The sequence below is a fragment of the Numida meleagris genome, chromosome 1, assembly GCF_002078875.1.
Source record: "Numida meleagris isolate 19003 breed g44 Domestic line chromosome 1, NumMel1.0, whole genome shotgun sequence".
NCBI classification, from domain to species: Eukaryota; Metazoa; Chordata; class Aves; order Galliformes; family Numididae; genus Numida; species Numida meleagris.
This window is the reverse complement of record NC_034409.1, coordinates 135188988-135212083: the sequence shown is the minus strand read 5'-3', so window position 1 is coordinate 135212083 and position 23096 is coordinate 135188988. Positions and strand designations below refer to the sequence as shown.

Sequence of the window (23096 nt, the reverse complement as noted above, 5' to 3'; positions counted from 1 at the left end):
TGTTTCACAAGCTCTAGTGCTATGAAACTGTTTGATTACATCATACACCAATAGAATAAAGTATCTCTGCTCTGTTATATTATACCTATACATTCTAAGTGACACAGTGTGAACAGCAAGCACTCCACTGCTATTGGCTGAATAGAAGCAGTCGATGCCATGGGAGGTAACATTTATTCTCCAAAGCCTACAGGACAGACACAGAAATTACTATTTTAGAGTAAGCCTAGTAGAAAAATCAAATGCATTATAAAGAGCATCATACTGTTTTTAAATCTCTGTTGACTTCCATAGAATACAGGAGTTATGTACACAAATCCCCTTCTAAGAAGATGTAGTCAGAAAGCAATCGCTTGCGTTAACATTATGCCTTAATTTCCTGCACAAAACAGATAAGCACCTGAAGACTGAGACACTGACATCTAGTGGCTGCCGTGCAAGATCCAACATTCAAAAACTGCTTTGGGTAAGAAGACAAATAATAAATCACTAGCTGGGCATTTGTGACTTGCTTGCTGCCTTCCTATCTAGAGAAAATTTGCTAATGTTTTAGCCCTGTTTTTTAAACAGCATGCACAACTGAAGTTTTCTCATGTAGAAGAATGAAGGTAAACTTTCCGTATGCAGTATGTACACTTGTTCTTGTAGGCTTTGCTGCCATAAATAAAGGCTGACTGCTTCTGTGAAACTAATAGAGGGTTTTTTTTAAAAAAAAAGATTGTATCCTCACAACTATGAAATAAAATTGCCATCATGCAATACCGGAGTTATCTGATACAATCCAAACAGATATGTTATATAACTTAACGTACAATCTTCTCACATTCTTGCATCTATGCAGCTCTGGTTACAGCACACATATTAATCATACCTGTAGATATTCTTTAGCAGCTCTTTGCTTTAACTAAGTTTCACAGTAGCTATGACCACCTCTTCTTGATGAGGTAGCATTTAGAAGAGCCCTGTGTGAAAACATGTCAAATAATTTCTGGTAAAAAAAGTCTTGTGCTTAAGCATTGGAAGACATTGGGAAAAAAGGATATTGACATCTATGCACGTTATAATAGATAGCTAATGAGAGGGGAGAAAGAAATAGCTGAACAAATTCAGATTTGGTGAAAACAGATCCAATTTGACTAGCCTTGAGATCAGTGACGCTGCGTTTTTTCTTCACATAAACATTACTGAATACACAAAATATCCAGAGGCTATCATGATTAATGTGAAGTTTCCTTACTTCTAACTATTTCCAAAGTAGAAGCCAACTACTGAAGGCTTATTCATGCTTACTTTCTAGGAGATGCGTCAGGAATTGCGCTTGTAAGTTGTTGAATCTTGCTAGAATTGATGATATGCTTCAGGTTACAAATTAAAGTTATATCCTACCAATCCATTATTTTAAATAAAGTAAAAAAAATACATAATTGAAGACCAGCTAAATAATGATAACAAACATGAACTATAAAAGCATCTTTGGTTGCGCAAAGTCTACTTCAAAACAGTTAATAAAAAGCTGGAGTCGCAACACAGCATAGAGGAGCAACTCTTCCTCAGCAACGCATGTGCAAGCATTTCAAGAATGCAGTAATGAGGAAGTCAGCCTGGCTGGGAGAAAATAAAAGGCTGGACGTGGTACATCTATGTATCTAAGGCTTACAAATATAAATTTAAAAATCTGGCAACATATTAAAAAAGCATGTTTTTTTTTTTTTTTTTTTTTTTTTTTTTTACAATTCTGTATCAGGACTGATCCACAGAGCTAACTTTTATAAAAACACAACATACTGCGCAAGTTTTATTTAGGGATTTAATTTATATACCACAAATACTGCTTTTAATATAAGTACAATATAATACAGTTTTATTTATTTAACTGCTGGTGTTCACCTTGGATCATGAACTCAATGGCATGCTGTGCTGTCAAAACTTTAATAAAATGGCCTCTAGTTAAACTTCTCCAAAGTATAAAATCATGCAAAATCTACATCCTATATGATACAACCAGTACAATAATTGAAGCCAATAGCCTACAGTCAGCCTGGACCATCTTCTGAGCTTGTTCACAAAGCGTCCACGACTCAGCCATCATTTTCTTTAGGCAGAAAGGAAGAATTTCTGTTTTGTCTCTGGAATCTCACCATGACCACTGAAACCAGCAACGATGTGCACAGCTATCAGCCGACAAATCTTCGTTACCTAATGCAGTTCAGACTGCGCATTTAGTCCGCATTGATGAGTCTTGATGAGGGGTTAGGAAGTTTTACGCTTTCCTCCTGTGACTACCGGTCGTGCATATTCCACAAAATCATCTATAAGAACAGGCCACGCTCCTAAAGAGAAGGCATGCAGGACAGAAATTAATACATAGTTATTGGCAATAAGTTTGCATAGTCTCTTCAAAAAAAAAAAAAAAAAAAAAGAGGTATAGTCTCGCAGTTAGCAGTATTTTTGTATCGCAACACTGTTGACACTTGTACCATAACAGTTTCAAATATTACCTGCTATGTCCTGGTGTGACAATATCTTTACCTTCATCTACATATTATTACAAATTTTTCTGCATTAATATTTTGGCAACAGGTATGATAACATAAACTTGTAGCTAAACAAATTAAAACAGAAGATACCAGCATATACGAGCACATTGAGGCTGTGGATGCCCCCTCCCTGGAAGCATTCAAGGCCAGGCTGGATGGGGCTGTGAGCAACCTCGTCTAGAGGGAGCTGTCCCTGCCTATAGCAGGGGGTTGGAACTAGATGATCTTAAAGGTCCCTTCCAACCCAAATCATTCTATGATTCTATATTCTGTTGTTCATTTACAGCAATATTTCAATAATGTTGTATCAATTTTTGAGGATACTCAGGTACTGTTTACCTTCTTCATCATAGTTGGACATATCATCTGCAATCATATTTCCAAAGTCTAACAGAAGATTCCAAGTATCTTTTGGAATTGATCTTTTATGATGTTCCTATAAAAGAAGAAAAAGGGTTCTGTTCAATATAATCTATTCGTAAATTCCACAGAAGTATTTTATTTTGGCTTACATAGAAACAGGTGGTTTACAATCATTTCTTTTAAAAATTTGAAACTACAAAATAAACTGCTTCTAAAGAAGGCAGAAAAGAAAGAAAACAGATGTACTTTACGCTTCCAGGTATGGATCTCGTTGTCCAACCATTTCAACTTCAGCCCTTTTATCCTACCTTTACCCAGTCTGTCTTTCAATTCACCAGTCACAGTTGCACCTGCCTTCCTCCTTTCACTCCCAGACTACATTCTGGATCCATCATCTCAGCCTTTCTTTTAGCAGCCTTTCAGTACCTGAAGGGCACCTACAGGAAAGCTGAGAAGGGACTTTTTATAAGGGCAGGTAGTGAAAGGAGGAGGGGAAATGGCTTTAAACTGGAAGAGGGTAGATTTAGACTAGATCTGAGGTAGAAATTCTTTACTGTGAGGGTGGTGAGACACTGAAAGAAGTTGCCCAGCGAGGTTGTGAACGTCCCCTCCCTGGAAGCATTCACGGCCAGGCTGGACAAGGCTTTGAGCAACCTGGTCTAGAGGGAGGTGTCCCTGCCTATAGCAGGGGGTTGGAACTAGATGACCTTAAAGGTCCCTTTCAACCCAAACCATTCTATGATGATTCTATGATATTCTCTCCTTCACTGTAGTGCACATCTGCATTTGTTCCGCTTGTTCTATTCTCCATTACCACCTCTTTGTCTATTTTCTGGTACACTCCTGCCTCATTCACACGGAACAGTTTCCAGCCTGGCCAGTTTGAGCAGCATGCCAAAAAGCTTCAGTTCTAGTCAGTGTTCCCTTGGCTTTTAGTCCGTCCTTCCATTCTCTTTCTCCCTCCCTCTCAACACCCTTCAGAGCCTTAAGACCTTGCTCCACTCCCCTATACTGGCCCCAACCTGATCAACCAGATCAAGGATCTGGCCATAAGCAACCCTCCCTTCTCCTTCCATCCATTCTCCTCCACACCACAGCCAGCCACACAATTCTGCAGAACAATCTGAGCAAGCTCTGGCACTTGTCTGACGCCAGGAAAAACCACCTGATTAGCCTGGAGAAAGAAAAACGTAGTTTTAGCTGGAATTGTTTTCTGCCAGCTTAGCAAACAGAAACAACCCATAAAGGATGGTCAGTGAAGTGCCACAATTACTCTGAAGGAGAGCAACCACTTATGGTAGGGAAGAGTCTGCGAAGAACCACAACATCTAAGCAGTTGTGAGCTGTAGGATCACCTCATCTGTTGATACTGATACATTAGTTGAAGTCAGCAGGGGTGATTCACTGGAAATTCAGTTTCACTCCTGAAGCCTAGATCTGGTTTGCAGCAGGAAATTGTAACTGCATATAAAAATAGACTCAGTGGAGTGGGTTTTTCTGTATTTTTTTTTAAAAAGCATTAATAATCAGAAGCACTAACAAATTGCATTTGAAAAAAAGCTGGAACTTCATCAAAATGAAGTTGACATCCAACACAACAGCAAACATGCACTCTCACTCAAAACAAATGTCATTTTTTTCAGTCAAGATTTGACAAGCAAACACATTATCTTCTGGAAAAGGCTCCTTAAAAACAAACAAGCAAACGAAAACGTAACACCACAAAGAGTCCTTAGCTTGCTGCTTTTTTAGATCTTTTTTTTCCATCTGTACATTTCTTCTAAAGTTTAGGTTCAGGTTAAATGTTTGTAGCAAAATAAGACACTTTATACCATATTACCTAGAGTACTGCTAGATCTGTAGAACTGTTTGTTGTAACAAACATAGCCAAGTAGGAAAAAGCATTGGAACATTTGCAGACATATATATGTATAGATATAGATAAAATATCTAAATAAAGAGATATATCTATAAGTGCTAAGTGCATTAAGGCAGTTAAAATGTAAAATGTTGTCATAGGTACTCTTGATGAAACTGATACATATCGTCAATGAAGAAAACATACTGTCCAAAAATGTTAGAAAAATAAATTAAGCAAATATTATGAGAAGTATGCACTTGAAAAATATAGCAATAAGTAGAGTCCTTCTATTCTCCTAAACTACTGATAAAAAAATCAAACTGAAAAGTCCAAATAAAATATATATATATATATATTTTTAATACAGGTACATAGAAATGGAGTAGGGCTGAATAAATCGCTTCTTTAATAAGAACATATTGTAATTTCTGAAGTTTAATTGATGCACCTTTACTCCACTGCCTGCAGAGCTGCACTGGTAATACAAAGCTGTTGAGATCAGTTCACAGCTATTATCCAAAAAGCGAGACAAAATAATTACTCTGACAAGAACTTCCACTAAAAAGTTGTCTCTCAGGTTAAGTCAGTCACAACAGAATTGACTTAAAAAAACACTTTATGCATTAATACCACTAAAGGCAGAGCATGGTAAAATATATGGCTAACAACAACCACAGCTGTCTTGAGAGTAAAGACAACACAGGTTCAATCTACAGTTATTGCCTCATTTCATGCAGAAGTTATCCTAAGTAGGAGGATACGAGATTAAGCAAGCAGAATGCACCACTGCTTTGCTATATCTTATATAACTATCTAGTGGAGAAGAAAGCAAAAAAAAGAAGATTTATTTTGGCTTGGTCTAAGACTCTCTTATATTAGCTTTGAAAAAAGAAGAACTTCAAAGTAGGCATTCAGACAGTCTGTCTTTTTCTTTATTGTAAGCACAGAACCACCCAAATGAGCCGGACCACGATAGTCATGGATGAATAAACCATGTACTTACCAACAAGAATTTATTCCAAAGATCTAGAAATTTAAACCTTCCCGACAAGACTAAATTCCAGTATGCGATTGCCATTTCTAGATCTGCAAAACAGAAAGCAAAACATTAAATGTTACATTACACTATAAGCAATAGACCTGTTACAGTTAAACAATCAGTGCTACATCCAATACATTATGATACAAATGAATTACATTCTTCTAAAATTGTTACAACTGACAAAAAAAAAATGCACTCACTGACCCAAAAGGCAGAAGGTGAGAGGTAGTGGTAAAAAAAAAAATTACTGTAAGTTTATCACACTCTAGATACACGTGGCTGGGATGGGATTTTAAAGACAAGAGAGAATGAAAAAAAACTATTTCTCTGGGCATAATAATTCTACAGTAGCCTTTACAGCAATACAATTTTCTTCCAGAATAATTTATCAGAAGAACACCTAGAACCAAAGCTGAAAACATAAGTACATAAAGATGATCCTATTCTACACCACAGTCTAAGAGCAGAGCTCAGCTCACACGTATCAACAGGAGGATGCAGCACTGCCACACATTCAAGTGGAAAAGGAGGAGCAATATTAGATGCAGCGTAAGGGTAGAAAAATTTCTTGAAGGCCTGTTTCATTCTCAGCAACGCAATACCTAACTGCTTCTGCCCCAGTCCCACAGGTAACACCATTATGTATTCACACGTCACTGTGCAACAACAAAATAAAGGCACATCCTTTCTTAAAGAAAGGATTATGGTAGCAGATGAAATGGAAGCCTGGCCTACCTACAAGAGGGGCAAAAGCCAGTGTCACATGGCTTCACATCTGAAAGAGAAGTCCCAGATTTCAACACAGCCAGTTTCCTAGAGCCTGTATCACAGAGAGCAAGGCCCAGACTAAGATGATACAAAGAAATGCTATACGCCTCTACCTAGGTACACAGGGACAGTGCTGTGGGTGCACTTTTCAGTACAGAGCTTTAAGCACTAATAAACTTGTTCCAGTCCAACGTGACTTTGTCACCATCCTCACTTTTCACACAAAATAGAAGAGGCTATTTAATAGCGTTTACTTGCTGTTTAGAAATGCAAATTAATTATTCGTATCTGTTATTCCCAATGAAAAGCAAAAGAAATGGGAAGGGAGAAACTCATAAGATTATTTGAGTTTCTAAACTTCACTGTGAAGTATCTGGCTTTGACTCCATTCACTCGGGCTTCATAATGAAGACTCAACTTTTCCAAGCTGATCTTGTAAGCACTGCTAAGCATTAAGCAAAATGCACTTTGATGAAAAAAAAACAGTTTTATAGCACAAGAGTTAATATACTTCTGATGAAATATTCCTTGAAAAATGGAAGAAGGTTCTACAGGCAAAGAAGCAAAGACGGTCAGAGGTATTACTAAAAAAAAAAAAGTAAGGAAAGAGGAGGTCAGTCTTCTTTATCTGGTTCATAGTAATCACATAAACCCATGAACAGATGCAAAGAGATACTGGAACAAATGGTCTATCCCTTTTGGTAATGGTGCTATAGTTTAGGCACTAATATTAAAAGTAGATGGAGGAAATAAGGCCTTTAGATTCTGTTACAGGATCCACTTCCTCATCAGGCTGCTGACAGCAGTATCAATAGACAATAATGCTCTGGAGTTCCTTTAACTGCTAGAGTGAGCACAGCACTAGGAGATTAAAGCAAAAACATACATACAAAAGGGAAAAAAGCCTTCAAAGAACCATAGGATGGTTGAGGCCGGCAGGCCCCTCAGGCCCACCCCCTCTCCAGCAGGGCCACCCAGAGCAGGGTGCCCAGGGCCATGGCCAGGAGGCTGCTGGAGATCCCCAAGGAGGAGACCTCACGGTGTCTCTGGCCTCATGCCATGAGTTCTGCATGCCACAGAAAGATGATTTCGCAAGACGCAGTCCTAAGAATATGCATCTCAATGCTGCACAGTTATGAAAGCATCAATTATAAAAGACAATAAAATTATAACAGTATGCTGTTTTTGTACAGAAAACAATGTACGAGTTTTAGAATTGGAAATGAAAAGACAGCTGCATGAACCCAAGAACCTCTGGAAACTAATGTCTATGGAAAGACCAGAGATAATAAACTAGCACAATTCACGGAGAAGGAGAAAGAACATTACCAGTTAGACAGACTGTACCTACCTTCAAGATGTGATCAAATGAATACTTTGTTAACAAAAACGTTCATGATTGGATTCTTAAATTAAAAAAGACCCTAGAAATTAGATCAAGTTCTTTATTCTTTAGCTCTGATTTTGGACACGGGGAATGAATTCACTGTGCACACGAGTAATCAAGGAAGCAAGAAAACAGATAAGTCATCACATTGCAAGGAAATGACTGGAGAGTAGGATTTATGAGGGACATGAAATTAAGTTCATTTAGACCTGCTGTGCCAAAACAGCACTCTGGGATTGCAGCACTCACTTGTCATCCCTCTGCCAAATAGAGCTTTCCAGCTCTCTCAGACAGCACTACCAACAGAGCTGTTTATGCAGTCATGTTTGAAGCTGTCAGAATACAATAACTAATTCATTTAAATTACTGACATAAGAGGAAGAAATAGGCAGAGAACATAATAGTTAATTAAGAGGCCAGTACGTAAAAAAAAAATTAAGGTATTTATAAGAATACTTCAGTATTAGGCATGGCTCCCCATAAAATCTGTAATTGGCATACTGACTATTTTCTGCACATTGTGACAGTATAGTCTATCATGCTTAAGAGCTTGGAAGCAAATTATTATCTTCTTATCAATGTTGTAAAGCTTTCCTACATTATACTAGTCGTCATCTTTGTGAAAGACTTCAAGCAGCTTGTAAAAAGCCCCAGTGCTCAGCTATTCAAGGAGTACTCAACTAACTATGGCTAGGACTTTTTGTAATAGGAAGTATCTGGCAGCATGACCCCACCTACAGATGCAAAACAGAAAATTAGCCAAGAATATAACATAAAGCTTGTAGGAGGAAAGAGCTGCTTTTATTAGACAAGTTAATTAAGATTTAAAAAAAAAAAAAAAAAAAAGAGGAATCTGAAATGAAAAATTCAGAGCCGAGAGTCCCTTCATTTAAGATTTTCCCTCCTCACTGCTTTAACCAAATCTTATTCTACAGCTTTGAAAACAAGAGTAGCCACGAAACTCTACTGTACCCAACATAGTATAAAAAATTAATCTGGACAAATGCAAGACAAATCTATTGTACTGCCTTTTAATAGTACATTAAACCCTCGTGAGAGACTGAACTTCAGATGTTTTCCTTATAGTCATGTAATTTGCCCCCAAAGATCATTGGGTTAATATCTCTGATATCTTTCCTCATGTTTCCTTACTGTGATCACAGGCAAAAAAAAAAATCATACATCTATAAAGCTAAAACAAAATCTACATTGCACAAATAATTACTGTCTTTCAATAAAACTCCTGGGCACTGCGCAAAAAAACCCAGCTGGAGCAGATGTAGAAACAGTGGAAACAAGTGTGAATCTAAAAAACAGGACTATTGTACTATCCTCACCAAAAAACATCAGATGAATACTTGCAAGATTCAGTGAGTTACTTGATTCCTTGATTCCTCATCTCTGAATGATTTTAACAGTCTTCTTGGGCCTCCAAATTACTGAGGATATGGACACAAAAAATAGTTTATTTCCTAATCATAACACTTTTCTTCTGCATACAAATAAAATTCACATAGAATAGCAAGAAAACACCATCAGGATACAACCTGGAAACCCTCCAGTAAACTTTTGAATGTTTAGAGCAAAACAACCCTTATCTGCAGTTAGGAGCACTCTCACAGAAGGAAAAGAGAAGGGGAGAAGCAGAAAAGGAGTACGAAGAGAACATTGGAATTGGCTCAACTCAAAGATCCACCTGAGCTGTACCCATTCGCCTCTGGCAAAACATTAGCATGGAGCTCCCAAGTGCTCTGCGTTTGAAAACACATAATGCACAACATCAGAATCAAGTCTCTGGTGGGCAGGGAAGCATGGTGAATCACAGTATGTGGATTTTAGAAGATCTCTGCAGGAATCAGTCAGGGTCTGACTGCTTATTAACTCTCTCGGTATCAGCCATCGTGAAGCAGACTGATTCCATGCGGAACCTTTCATGCTCATCTCGAGCATCAACTGTTCAAAAGCAGATAGACTGCTCTTAAATGTGAGCTAGGCTTAGAAGAAGATAACTATCTGAATGTCAGTTTGACTGTAGGATAATAAATCTGATTATAGCCAGTCTTAACATCTTTCTGTCTCTCCAAATCTCTTCATATGCAGTTCAAATAAACAACAACTGATTACTTAAAGTTGTCTGGAGGTACATATCCTAAACAAGAGCCAAATTTGAGTAAAAGAATCAACAAGGCATTACTAGAACTGGAGGTTATACCACATCTTTGGTGCTGCTATAAGCCTTTTTTCATCAGAGCACCCTGTTCTATACTAAACTTCTCTTAAATTGCAGATGTTTTCAGAATGAAAAAAAAATCCGAACACAAATAAAACAAAGACCATACAGACAGACCAAGGCTATTCAAACACCTGAAATACAGAATTCACAGACCTCTTCCAAAATAAACACGAAATTAATTTGCTGAATTCCCTCAATTTCTTCATCTACTCACTGTTACAGGCACTCTACAAATGGATCAATCTAATTCTTCATAGAAAGTGGAGGAAATGTTGATAACTAACAAGAAAGAAAATGATATCCTTGTCTAATGTAAGCATCTCTAAATTCTCTCAAACTTGAGATACTGCTATGATGAAAGCTAAAGATGATGTCGCTTCAATTAAAAACAGCACATTATACTCATCTGCTCATAGAAGATGCAACCTCCTTGAAGTCCACATACCGGATGCAAAGATAGTCATTCTTCTGGTCTTGAGGTAACATTTGATTCAAGCCTGAATGCCCTCTTCATGTATCATGTCTTGCTTGATCCCAGGAAACTGGCAGAGAGAAGGAAGCACAACCTTTTGAGCCAGTAAGCAGGTGAAGGGACCACAAAGGAGCGATGAAGGACCAAATCTTTTTGTTTCCATGTTGAAAGTCAAAGACCGTGAAGGAATGGGTTAAGTTCCTCCACTGTGCTGAAACAAACTGTAGTTAAAGTCCTGAGCATGAGGAGTGTCTTGAACAAATCTTGCTGAGGTTCAAAGGGAGATCCATTAAGAGACTCACAATAAGAACCAAGTTTAAAAACAAAACAAACAAATTAAAAAAGAGGAAGATGGAGCTAAGGCCTTCTTTAGAGCTTGAACAGTGTCCTTGGAAACCTCGACTGCTCTGTACACAACACGACTGAAGATCTGTAATCTTATCCTTTAATACAGTTATCAGACAAGAGCTAGGATGCAAAACTTAACTGGCTGCAGTTGAAAAAACTAAAACTTGGAGTAAAAGGTGAGATAAACATCTCCAAGTATGTTTGGCAAAGCTTAAGAGTTACTATAACATATATAGCAGCAAGACTATGAGAAAGCAGACTAAACAGGCAGAACCAGTTATCCATAGTAATTCTTTGTCAAAGCCTCCTGGAAAACTGGACCTTAATAAAACATGCCTCTCACATTACCTCAAAAATACAAAGCACTCAGATGAACCTTAACATATCCAAATATTGTCTGCTGGTTCAATATGCAGCCACTGAGATAGCATTGCTGTATGAAACTTCTCTTTTCCTGAATTCTGTCCACCACTCAGAGGGCAATAGATTTAACAATCATAAACAGCCTTTTTTTTTTTTTTTTTTAGACAATAATCAAATCTATTCAGACGTATTTGAAAGAGACTTGACAGTTGGATCCTAAGCATTGCAATCAGAACACTTTTTCTGTTAAAGGAACTCCAGATAATATGCTTTTGCTTCCTGTATCTCACTACTTACACAAGCTATCACCTAAGGAGACTGGTACCACTTCTCCTTAAAAAGCCTATGTTCAGACTGAAGCATACTAATTAACAATATTAAGCTAATAAAAATAAACGGAATTCAAGTTGGATGAGACTACAGAGACAGAAATGGTGCAGATAGACAGAGAAACAAAATTCCCTGGTATCACCAAACAAACTATGGAAAAGAATGAGACTAATATAAAAGGCAGTCCTACCTCTAGGAACGAATACTGAACTCTGTGCCTAGTTTGAGGCATGATGGACTCCATACAACTGAATTTACTAGAGAGGATTCCTCCCAACTAATAATGTAAAGGCCGAATTTCCTGAACTGGTTCTGAGGGGAACTATAGAAAAAAATGAAATTAAAGAAGCAGTAGAAGATAGGTTGTTCTAAAAAAGAAATAAAACAAACATAAAACTGTGCCAAAAAAAGCCAGAACTGCTTTCCTGTAGTGAAATTCACTGCACCATGAAATAACCACGCGAGGTATCACTAAAATTCTTTTTATCCATCATCAAAAAAATCCTTCTGTTCCTTCCTTACAAATAATGTCAATAAATAAAAGATACTGTCTCCTAAAAAAAGAAATGTTTGGGACATATAAACGTTTCAGTTTGTTTTCTTCCTCCCTCAGAGATATGCTCCAGGTAAAGTTTCAGTGAAAACTGACAGCAATCCCCAGAAGAACTTCTAGAACTTTGGTTTTGAAAGCACTGATGACAAAAGCGAAGCTGGAGATGGCAAAATTGATCACAGCACACTGAAGCAAACTCAAACTCCTACCTGCCACACTTTTGACTCCACAGAGGTCAAAGGAGCTTCTAGAAGACCACAGACCACACTGAAGTGTTGATTATCAGTTGTTCTCTGCCAAACTAGGAAAACATGACTCATACATAGGAGTCAGTCCTGCATCTAACACTGTCCAACACGTAAGTAACTCAGATGATACAAAGGAAATCTTTATTAATCTGCAACTTATACAAAGTCTAGATAAAGTGTAGCACAGAAGAGGACAGGATTAGAATTCAAAATTATCATCCGCACAAACTGGAAAAAAAAAACAACCAAAACACCCCAAAACACTTTAAATAGGGAGCACTCCATTAAGGAGAAGTGCAAAGTAATACATCTAGTAGGAGTAATCAACTGCAAAAATTGAAGAGATGGATCAAGAGAGTGCACTGCAGTTTTGCAGAAAACAAGTAAAATAATAGATCACAAAATGCAGATATTGTCAGTGTTAAAATATAAAAAAAATCAATACTGAGTTGTAAAACAAGGAGCAAAATATCTAAGGCGCAGGGAATGCTTACTTTTTTGTTAACTACAAGATGAGAAAGTTAGATCAATTGGACTGCAAAGGAAAGAATAAGCAACTCGGAAGATAATTGCTCAACATATTTAACTCAGTCTAGATACTAAGGGAAGACACACATATGCCAGATATGTAAGAAGCTTTACTAACTGTAGAGAAATGCTTTTCTACATATTTATTCTGGATGTGTAAGTACTGAGCTTCAGAACTCAAGAATACAGATTTCATTTATAGGAAAAAAATAGAAAAAAAATCTAACCATAGATAACCACTGACATACATACACAAGACCCGCTGTCAGAAATGTAAGAATATATTAAGGAAGGGCAATGGCTGCCAAACTTTTGCAGCCGGAGGACCCACACCAATTAGATTCCAAATTTTGCAGATAACTACTGAAACCGAAAAGGCAAGGCAGGATATCTTGCTGGCATACCACTGAACACAGTGAACAACAGATGCTTTTATTTATTTATTTATTACAATAATCAAAAACATTTAAAAAAATCAAGCAATGAACTTGATTCGCTACTAGAGCATCAGTTTGTCACTGACACCAGTTTTCAAATAGGAGTATTCACAGATCATATATATTATATATGTGGTGTATATATATATACATACACACACACACACACACACACACACCTGAGAATCAAGAAATTCTTTCCATGTGCAAATCACTGTCCTAAGCAACAATTGCAACAGCTACCACACTTCGTAGTTTAAGTTTCCAGTGTAGTAAAAGGAAGCACTGGATACTTCAAGCCTCAGAAAAATCACATTAAAATATTTCCCAATTGAAAGGCAGGAATAATTCTTTTTTTATTTTTTCTGTAAGCTTACTGAGCTCACAGTTCTCAAGCTATACATTCACATTTGAATTATGGAAACGAGTAGGCAAACACTATCACTGGAACACATCATCAGAAAAAAGAATTAAGGCAAGCAGCTAGGACAATAGCTTAGGAGCATCCTATATTTCCACAGCACAGTACGTAATATAATCTGCATGTGGAAAGGAAGAACAAATCTGCACTTTAAAAGGATCTTGACAGACTTAGATGGAGGTTTATACCAGCTCCAAACTGGATTAAGAGAGAAGCAGGCTTTGCACACGAATGAGATATGTTCCCGCATCTCCTCAACAATATGCCTTGCAGTCACAGGGACTCAAATACCACACACTGCCATACAGTTGTGAAGAGAATGAGTAAAGATGAACAGATAGAAAATACACAGTGTACAGAATATACACTATGCAATAAAAAATACCTAATCCTATGTTAGAGGCAGCTGAAAAAACTAGACCTCTCAGCTCATAGAAACACTCTTGGAAGACAAGTGACTGAACTTCTTTTACTTGCTGAAAAGCTTTTTGCTGAAAGAGAACAAGAATCACTCAGAATAATCAGAGGAGAAAGCAGTACGTAGTAAACACCTATTTTTTTTCCTCCACTTCTCTGCTCGACTGAATGTAATGGCATTCCCTGAGAAGAGTCCAATTCCAAACCGATGTGGTGTCAATTTTTATTTATAACTTTAAATTTTATAAATTTAAATATTTAAATAAAATCAAAATTAAATAAATTAAAATTTAAATAAATTTTTATAATTTATATTTCAGTGACCTGAAGAACCCGAAATCGCCACATTAGAAAACATGTTTGCTCAGCATCCTTCTTCTACTCAACCTACGGCAGTCCAAGTTCACACCACAGAGAAGAGTGCACCTCCACTGAAATAAGAGAAATAGCTTCTAGATTTAATATCTAGAGTTACCTTAGCAAAGTCTGACCAAAAATATCCCAAAAATACTTTGAATTAAAAAGTCTTAATTTCAAGTGATGCTTACGTATTGCTAGAATTATTGCAACTCCTCACACCTGAAACCAGTAACAGTTCTAATCAACTTTTTCTACAGTGTATTTTATACTTTCTTTCTGTACTGCTTAGTTTATCTCACTAAAGCTTTAATTTTTAGTGCAAAAAGGCATTGTGGTGTTATATTGCTGAAAAGTACCATTCTTCCAAAACAGAGAAGACACTTATAAATGAAAGGGCCTCCGTACCAAATAAAGAGGGGTAATGGAACACAAGTAAATTTCCTTTTTCCTCCTCATGTCAAATAAACAGTACATTCAGTTCCATAATCTGGGTTGGGCTGCCTTCCCTCCCCCTCTCTTTGTACAGACTTGGGAAATAAGTCTCAAAAGCTTTTCACCTAAGTACGACTTTCATGTTGGAATAGAGCCAATTAAAACAGGAAACTATTTGTAATATTTCTTTAGGTGTCCCAGAAACTCCAACCTCCACCATAACTTTTTTCCGCAGTCTGAGTAGAAGTAGGCTTCACTGTGAAGAGAGGCAAGAAAACAAACAACTAGTTGATGAACGCGAATTCCAACCAGCTACTCAGAACCACTGCATGACTATTTCCTTTTTGTGTCTGAAATGGTGGCATGTGACCCATGAAAGAATGACAAGCATAATGAGAAAAGAAACTGCAGCAAAAGATAAAGCGAAACTGGAAACTGACTAAAAGCTGTCCACAGTTAAAGAAAAAAAAAGAAGATATTGGAAATACACAAAAGAATACTGCTCAAAGTAATTCCCATTAAGGAACGTGGAATAGACACTGCTGGTTGAGAAAGCCTAAATCAGCATTCTGCTCCTCCACTCCACTTCTTTTCCAGCAATTTTTGAGAAAGACCGCTTATTGACATACATATCCAGTGATGTAGACACAAAATTAAAGTGGCTAGGCTAAAAAGAAACCAACCACTTCCTCTTAACCACTACACAAACAGAACAATGATGATTAAATGATGTGTTCTACACATGGAAGTTTTTATTCCTTTCTATACAATGTCCTTTGGAAGTAGATATAAATTTGAAATGTCATCTTTGTTTTCCACATCTATCTATTCACAAACTACAGATATTTTTCATTTGAATATAAATATTGAATTTTTGATTTGAGAATAAAACATTTGAATTTAAATAACATATCCATTTTACTACAGCAGTACAAGGCATGGATCTGGACAAATCTCAAACTTTAGAGAGAATAATAAAGTAATACTTTATATAATGCATGCCTGTTTCTACTCTTTAGCTTTGAACCAAATCCATAACTTTTTATTTTTTATTTTTTTAAGCTTCACATAAAAGCTGTGGGCTAAAGCTAAGAAAGTAACTTCTGCCCAGAGTTTTCCCCCTCTTTTCACGCTAATATTGAAATTTCCTTTCAGCTTTATTCTGAACAAAACAGAAAACACAAGTTCATTAGCTCAGGTTTTTCTTTTAAACATAAAAGTATGTCAGAGGTCTAAGAACTGCTTTGACGAGAGAAGATCTGTAGCAGAAAACCCTGTTAAATCATCCGTACCACGTGAATATTAAATAAGACATTAACTGAGAGAACAGGGAAGAGAGGAGAACTCAGGAAAAATAATCCATAACAAATTTACTATAGAATCATCGATGACAACTACACTAGTGAATGTATTAGGAATTCAGTTCACTGCCTGTAGATACTTTCCCCATTTTTTCTACTTACCTAAACCTTTTTGTCCAGGATTTTTTGCAAAGTTAAAAGTAAACTGATAAAAATCTTTGAACTTTGTTGCATCTTTCAGCTCTTGTTCCAGTCGTGGCAATAGAGCTTTTAGTTTTTCTGTGGAGTCACACCTGTTGCAAAAGAGATTATATTATTTGTAAATGTTTAAAGGTTGTTTTCTCTGTTGTTGCTGTTGGTTATTTTAACGATTATTTTCAGAGAAAAAAAAAAAACAATAGTTACCTTAAAAACAGAAGGTGTTTTTGGAAAGCATTTTTAAAAATATGAACACTCATATGCCTTTACTAAACAAACAGAGGTGGAACATTACACATAGGTCTTTATAAGCATACAACCCAAACAGGATTCCTTTCACGGTTGTACTCTAAAAGTGCAATGTGGATTAAGTCTCAAAGAACGTCTTTTCATTCAAATCTTTACCTATGTTCAATGCTAAAACCAACTGACATTACACCTCCCATACGTAACAAAAAATATTTCAAGTGATGAATAAGCAGCATACCAATGGTAAGCGCATATGATCAGTTTATGCTTCCAAGAACTCTAGAATGCACATTGAACAGAACGAGATAAAATCCACATACCTCCATGAACCCTATCATAGAACATCATGAGGACGCATGATCAACAAGAAAATAAGGTTACAAAACACTATTCAAACCAGGAACCAGAGGTGGCTCAGCAAAACATGTTTTTTTGTTGATTTTTTATTATTTTTTAAATCAGTTATGATGTAACGATATTAATAATGATGCTGGCAGCCTTTAATATAACAGCATGAGTGCTTGATTGCTCTCCATGCCTAGAGAGTCATAGTTATTCTTACAATCTCCAAAAGCCATACTGAAAGGGACAAAATAAAGCAGTGAAGTTCAGATGATATTAAAAGACTTTATCAGTTTCTGAATATCCTTACCTAAAAAGGAAAGCTAAGAAAGAAGTCAATAACTGCTTAGGTCAGTAACAATGGACCGCTAGAATACCTGCTCAAAAAAGAAGTACTGCATTTGCTAGAAGTTGATGTAGCACAGAAAAGAATTAATAAAGGCACTGTTCTAAATCAAACGAAATTATTTAACAAAAAGTATGCACAACTAATTCCCCACTTACCTAATGCATTATTGAAAAGAAATTCATACTGAAGAGTCAAAATGATATTTATATAAATAATATAGCATCTCTTCCAAAGAATTACAACAACAAAAAAAATACCTCTAGTGATATTCAGCTTTTAATACCACAGAGTCCAACAAAATTATAACGCAATCATGCATATATTTATATAAATTACACTAAAAGATCAGCATACGATGTTGGATATCAGGAAAAGATTCTTCACCAGAGAGTGGGCAGGCCCTGGAAAAGGCTGCCCAGGGGCAGTGCTCACAGCCCCAAGCTGCCAAGTTCAAGGAGCATCTGGACAACACTCTCAGATATACGATCTGATTTTTGGGTGGTCCCGTGTGGAGCCAGGAGTTGGACTCGGTGAGCCCTATAGTTCCCTTCTAATGTGGGACATCCCATGATTCTGTGAGATCTGTCTGCTTTCCTTGCCGTACTGGTAAGAATCATTCTGCTTCTACCTTCCTGAGCCCACTGTTAAGGTTTTGCAGTAAGGCATTGCTGTAAGGATGACAGAACACTACAGGCCTTTAGCAGCTGTTAAGTTCAGCACCATTATTATCACCTTTTCAAAGCTTTACGTTTGATTCAATTAAAAATGTTCTAATGAGAAACTGAGCTCAGGCCTTGCATTTTGAACTATGTAGAAATGGATACTCACCCCAGCTCTGTCATGCCATCTACAAATTCCTTTTTACTGAATTCACACTGAGTAGCCGCTCTGAATTTCCACGCTACAACCAGAACACTGATACTGGCTGGGTCCAGGCTTAAATCATCACAGAACTGTTGTATTCCATCAATGCCTATTTTATTTTCATCTTGTGGGTCTGGAGTTCAAAATACAAGAAGGATCATCATCATTATTCATAACAATATTTACCAATAGTCATCACCAGCACAGTTCTGATACAATGTAAAACTCAAGTTTTTGATTTTATACAAGCTTCACAAATGTCTTCACTTGAAATCTCGTGCTTATTTTCTAAATTCCTCAGGTAACGTTAACAAAATAGTTGCCTTCTCTCCATAATGCTCTGCGCAAGATACGAATTAACAGAAAGAAATGCCTGACTGAATCTGTAACACAGTAAAGCTGGTAAATACAACAAAAGGCAATGTATTCATCGGTTAGCACGTTCTAAACTTACAAATCAGCCAAACAAAAACCTACCCAGTAAGCCCACAGATTTTTTCCTGATAGCGATAGATGAAAACACACTACAACTGTTTAAATACCAGAGTTAACTGAAGCATTTTTGTTTTTTATTTATTTGGTAGGAAAATCACCACACCGTCACTCAAACAATGCCTCAGCACAACAGGGCCTCAAGCTAAACCTGATGTAGTTCTAAGGCAGGTAAAATGCCATTCTTGGACATTCTGGGAATAACTGAAGATCTGAAAGCAAAACGTATGTGTGCTGAAATCAAGGAATCAAACCTTTGATTGCTTTCTCTCCAGTCTTCTGAAAGTTTTAAGGTTACAGTTTTTCTGTGATACTTGTTAGAACTGAAAAGGTGTGCTGCTAACCATAACATGGACAGATAACTGACAGGGCTTTCTTTCACAGAAACAAACGGAACAGTTTGCCATTGCTAGATTATCAATAAATAATATTTGTAGGTTTTTGACTGAATTTCTACATTCTTAGCAGCATTTGTGGGTTGGTATGTATATTTTTGACCAATCTCCAAGACTGATATGCAAAGACCAAAACACAAATACATACAGATGCATTATAATAGTAATATATATTTATATATGACACAAAACAGAGTGGCTAACTAGTTAGACTTTTTCCACATACACAAAGCAAATTCTATAGTTTTGCTGATTCTTCGTCTCTCCATTACCACCTTGTAATGACGTACCGAAGAACGTCTATACTTAAATTAGAACACGTGATTTCAAGAGTAGGAAAAGTGGAAATAGTATCATAAGAGCAGGATAAAGCGTATACAAAACACACCATACGCTACAGTTAGGAAAAGTACATAAAATCATAGTTGATTGTTACACTTATTTTTTAGAACATGAGGTTTATGGATCCCAGCAGCGGCCTGCAATGATGCTTCCAGCACACTCTGCACTAACATGTAAAGAACAATGCGTGCATTCATGTCAGATGGCCGCATTTCCAAAAGCATCATTACCTGGATCACATATGTTCCTACGTGACTATCTTTTCCTTTTATTTTTTCAGCTCTTTTTAAGAATGCCATTAAACAAAACAAAATGTCAAAGAAACGACTCTGCCTTTAACCCACTTCGCTGTTTTCCTACCAAGCCTATCCAAACAGATGCATCATTTTTGCTGTAAGAGGCAAGCACAAAGAGTAACTCAAGGATGGAGCTTCAGGACTGGTTTCTGAGGATTTTTATTTTACTGTTCAGACAGATTTCTAGCTGTAATGAAATCAAAAGCATTTCAGGTAACAAAGCGTAGAAATAGTGCTATATTCGAACTAAACTCCTCCAAATATTAGCACAGGACCATGTGTGTTACTTTGCCACACAAAGTACATCATCCACGTATCTTATAGCAGTCAGCAGCAATAAATCAAGTGACTTCCATAATAAGCTCTACTCCCCTTTCCACATATGCAGCTGACACTATTTCCTCATGGTAGGTTTTAAATGCTCTTAGTGTTCAATACGTAACTTTGGTACATATTCCTGTAGAGTTCAAAATAAATTCCCTCTGGAGAATTACACTTCTCTCATTCTTATCTCACTGCTGCATACACAGAGTGCGAAGCAGAAGTTCTCAGTCTTTCTTCAGAACTCCTTCAGAGCAGCAGTGGGACGAGCTAAAGAAATACTACTCAAATGATATAATTAAAGCAACAAAACCCACCACAAGAAAAGAAAAACAAACCTTACCTTTGTATCGATTATACAACTGTTCTAATTTCTTCCTGTCTACCGAATTCTTCATGGATTCTTTGTAGTACAAGTCTGGATTCTGGAAGTAGTTGTCTGTTGCCACTTCTAGTTTCCATTCATTCTGCATCAAGCAGTATATAGCAGTCCTTTCCCCAGCCTGGGTAAATGCCATAAACTGACGGACCTTGTCCTTCTGAGACGATTTAAGTTTATGCTTTGGGATGCAAAAGAAGCAGGAAAGCCAATGAAGTCAATCCAGAGGTTTGTTTCAGCATTCTACTACTAATGCCTGTATTTAAAAGGTTTTAGTTTTCTTGCTGATGACAACCTTCACATCAGAATTAAAAGACGACAAAGCCTTGCTCTCCTGCAGTTAAAAAGACAGCATTTTCTTCTGCAAATTGAAATGACGGCATCTGTACGTACATTTTTAACAGCAAATATTCTGGCAGTAATCAATTTGTATTTCTGCTTTGCTGCTCACATATGCAAGAGCGTTTTTCTGTTCTGTAACATGAGCAAACACAAATTTCATCATACAACAATATGGCTATCTTCTGAAAATATGCCTACTGGTTATATAAACAAGGAACCATGGAGGCCCAACATACAGATGCTCAGGTTCTGTACTAGTCCTTCGTAAACAGAAGAAAACAGGAATCTGCTCAATGGTTTTCCTAACATTTTCCTAGCACTAATGGAAAGTTTCATCCTTTTAAATGATCGGTTGAAAAGGCAGAAGCATCTCTCACATTTTTCTGTAACTTCTACCAACAACAGACAGAAGGCCAAAAGAAAATAAAGCACACGTGGCTGAGATATACTGAATTCTACAATGAGACTAAAAAGTTCTTGAAAACATGACCTAAAACTTTAACATACTCTGAAAAATGATATTTATGCTATTAACATGTGAATCAACAAAGCAGCCTGCTACAGTGGTATACAGTAGCCCATAAGGTGTTTCCCTTAGCTCACGGCAGCAGCCATATTTACACAACATCCCTATGTTCCAGGAGAACCCCAGAGGTGGGAGCAGGGATTTTATGGGGAGCAAGTCTGCTATTACCACGGGTCAACACGGAAGGAGGAGGTGATAGCTTAAATCAGTGTGTTTCAGCACTTCCTGACTTTGTTAAACCACACACAATCAGGTGCAACAAGGAAGTAACCTGAGAAACCTGTCTGAAGTTGCTCCGCTGCTGAAGCCATGGGATATAGCAGAAAAGATCAATGTCCTGGCCTCAGAAGTATCAGAGGAAGAGCACGGTACAGCGGCTGGGGCAGCTCTTGACACCCTTCTTATCTCTCTTACACACATGGACAGGGATATCTCCACTGCAGATGGTTCCAAGGCAAGGAACGCGTCACGTGAACAAGGTACAGACTTCAGTCCTTGTTATCACTTTTCAATTTTATATAAGCAGAAAGACGGAAAACGTATTTTTAGGGAAGAAAAAACCAACCCCAGTGGGAAAAATAACTACAGTGTGTTTAGGGAAGAAAATCCTCCACAGCCCTTTGCTCGGCTACTGTGGGCTCCTTCACCAACCTTTAAGCTCTCATTAAGAGCTGGATACCCCCGCGTCTACCTGGACCGAACTGCTCCTCGTGTACCCAAGCAGCTGAGAGGGCAAAAGCTCTGTGACAAGGGTCCAGAGCCCACGCTGTACGGTCTCAGAGCGAGACGCGGGTCACTCGAGGAAAACGTGTGCCTGCCCGCTGCTCTCGCTGTCCTGGGAGTTCCCGACCGCCTGAGACGGGGGAACCACGCGTCCTCTGTGAGGCCGGGGGCGGCTTTCTGGAGGTCGTGCCCTCTACCACCGCGATCCAGCCCCCAGGAGCAGCCCCATCGCGGCAGCCCGGAGGGAACGTCGCGGCAGAGGCCGGGGGGCAGCGCCGCAGCTCCCGCAGCCCCCTCGCCTCGGGGGCCCGAGGGCGGCCCGGCCTCGGGGACGCGGCGGAGGGACTCGGCGGCGGCGGGCAGCGCAGCCCAAAAAAGGGAAAGGTACGCGGCGCCGGGCTGCGGCCCCGAGCGCCCGCCCCGGGTCACCTTCCCGCCACCCCCGCGCGCAGCGGCCGCTCCTAACGGCTGTTCGCCCCCCGACACCGCCGCCGCCACCCGCCGTCCCCGGGCTGCCCGGGCATGGCGCAGCACCCGGCACCCCAGAGGGGCACGGGGGGAAGGGAGCAGAGCAACGCCCGCGGGGCGCGAGGAGCCGGAAAAGGAGCAATGGGTGCTGCGCCCTCCGCCCGCTGCTGCCTGCTGCCTGCTGCCCGCTGCCCGCCACCCGCTCCCCCCGCGCCCGCCGCCTACCATTTTACCACCGGCGCTTTGACCAACTTCACCGCCCGGCACTGCCACTGCCGCTGCCGCTGCTGCCGCCGCCACCACCACCACCTTCCGCGCAGGCGCCCAGCGGCCCGGCTGGCACCGCCTATCAGCGGCCGCGCTGCGGGGAGAGGAGCGCGGGGCTCGGGGCTGCGCGCCCGCGGCCCTG

General features: G+C 38.7%; 1 protein-coding gene across 2 annotated transcripts; it reads right to left on the bottom strand.

The window, feature by feature from the left end:
- DCUN1D2 (defective in cullin neddylation 1 domain containing 2) lies at positions 1794-23065 on the bottom strand. Of its 2 annotated transcripts, XM_021414785.1 has the most exons (8): positions 22913-23021; positions 21777-22000; positions 20593-20809; positions 18368-18536; positions 16564-16694; positions 5765-5847; positions 2877-2973; positions 1794-2330 (listed from the first exon to the last, which is right to left on the bottom strand). In XM_021414785.1, exons 3-8 carry the CDS (start codon positions 20765-20767, stop codon positions 2251-2253), a joined length of 735 nt encoding a protein of 244 aa, XP_021270460.1. In that variant the 5' UTR covers positions 20768-20809; positions 21777-22000; positions 22913-23021; the 3' UTR covers positions 1794-2250. The 2 variants fall into 2 exon arrangements, with proteins under 2 accessions (XP_021270460.1, XP_021270450.1); XM_021414775.1 differs by lacking the exon at positions 21777-22000 and having other exon boundaries at positions 22913-23065.

Coding starts and splice junctions, on each gene's coding strand:
- DCUN1D2 (XM_021414775.1), bottom strand. Junction 2,974..5,764: donor TTTGGAATAAATTCTTGTTG/GTAAGTACATGG, acceptor CTTCTTTTATAG/GAACATCATAAAAGATCAAT. Junction 2,331..2,876: donor GTCCAACTATGATGAAGAAG/GTAAACAGTACC, acceptor CCTTCTCTTTAG/GAGCGTGGCCTGTTCTTATA.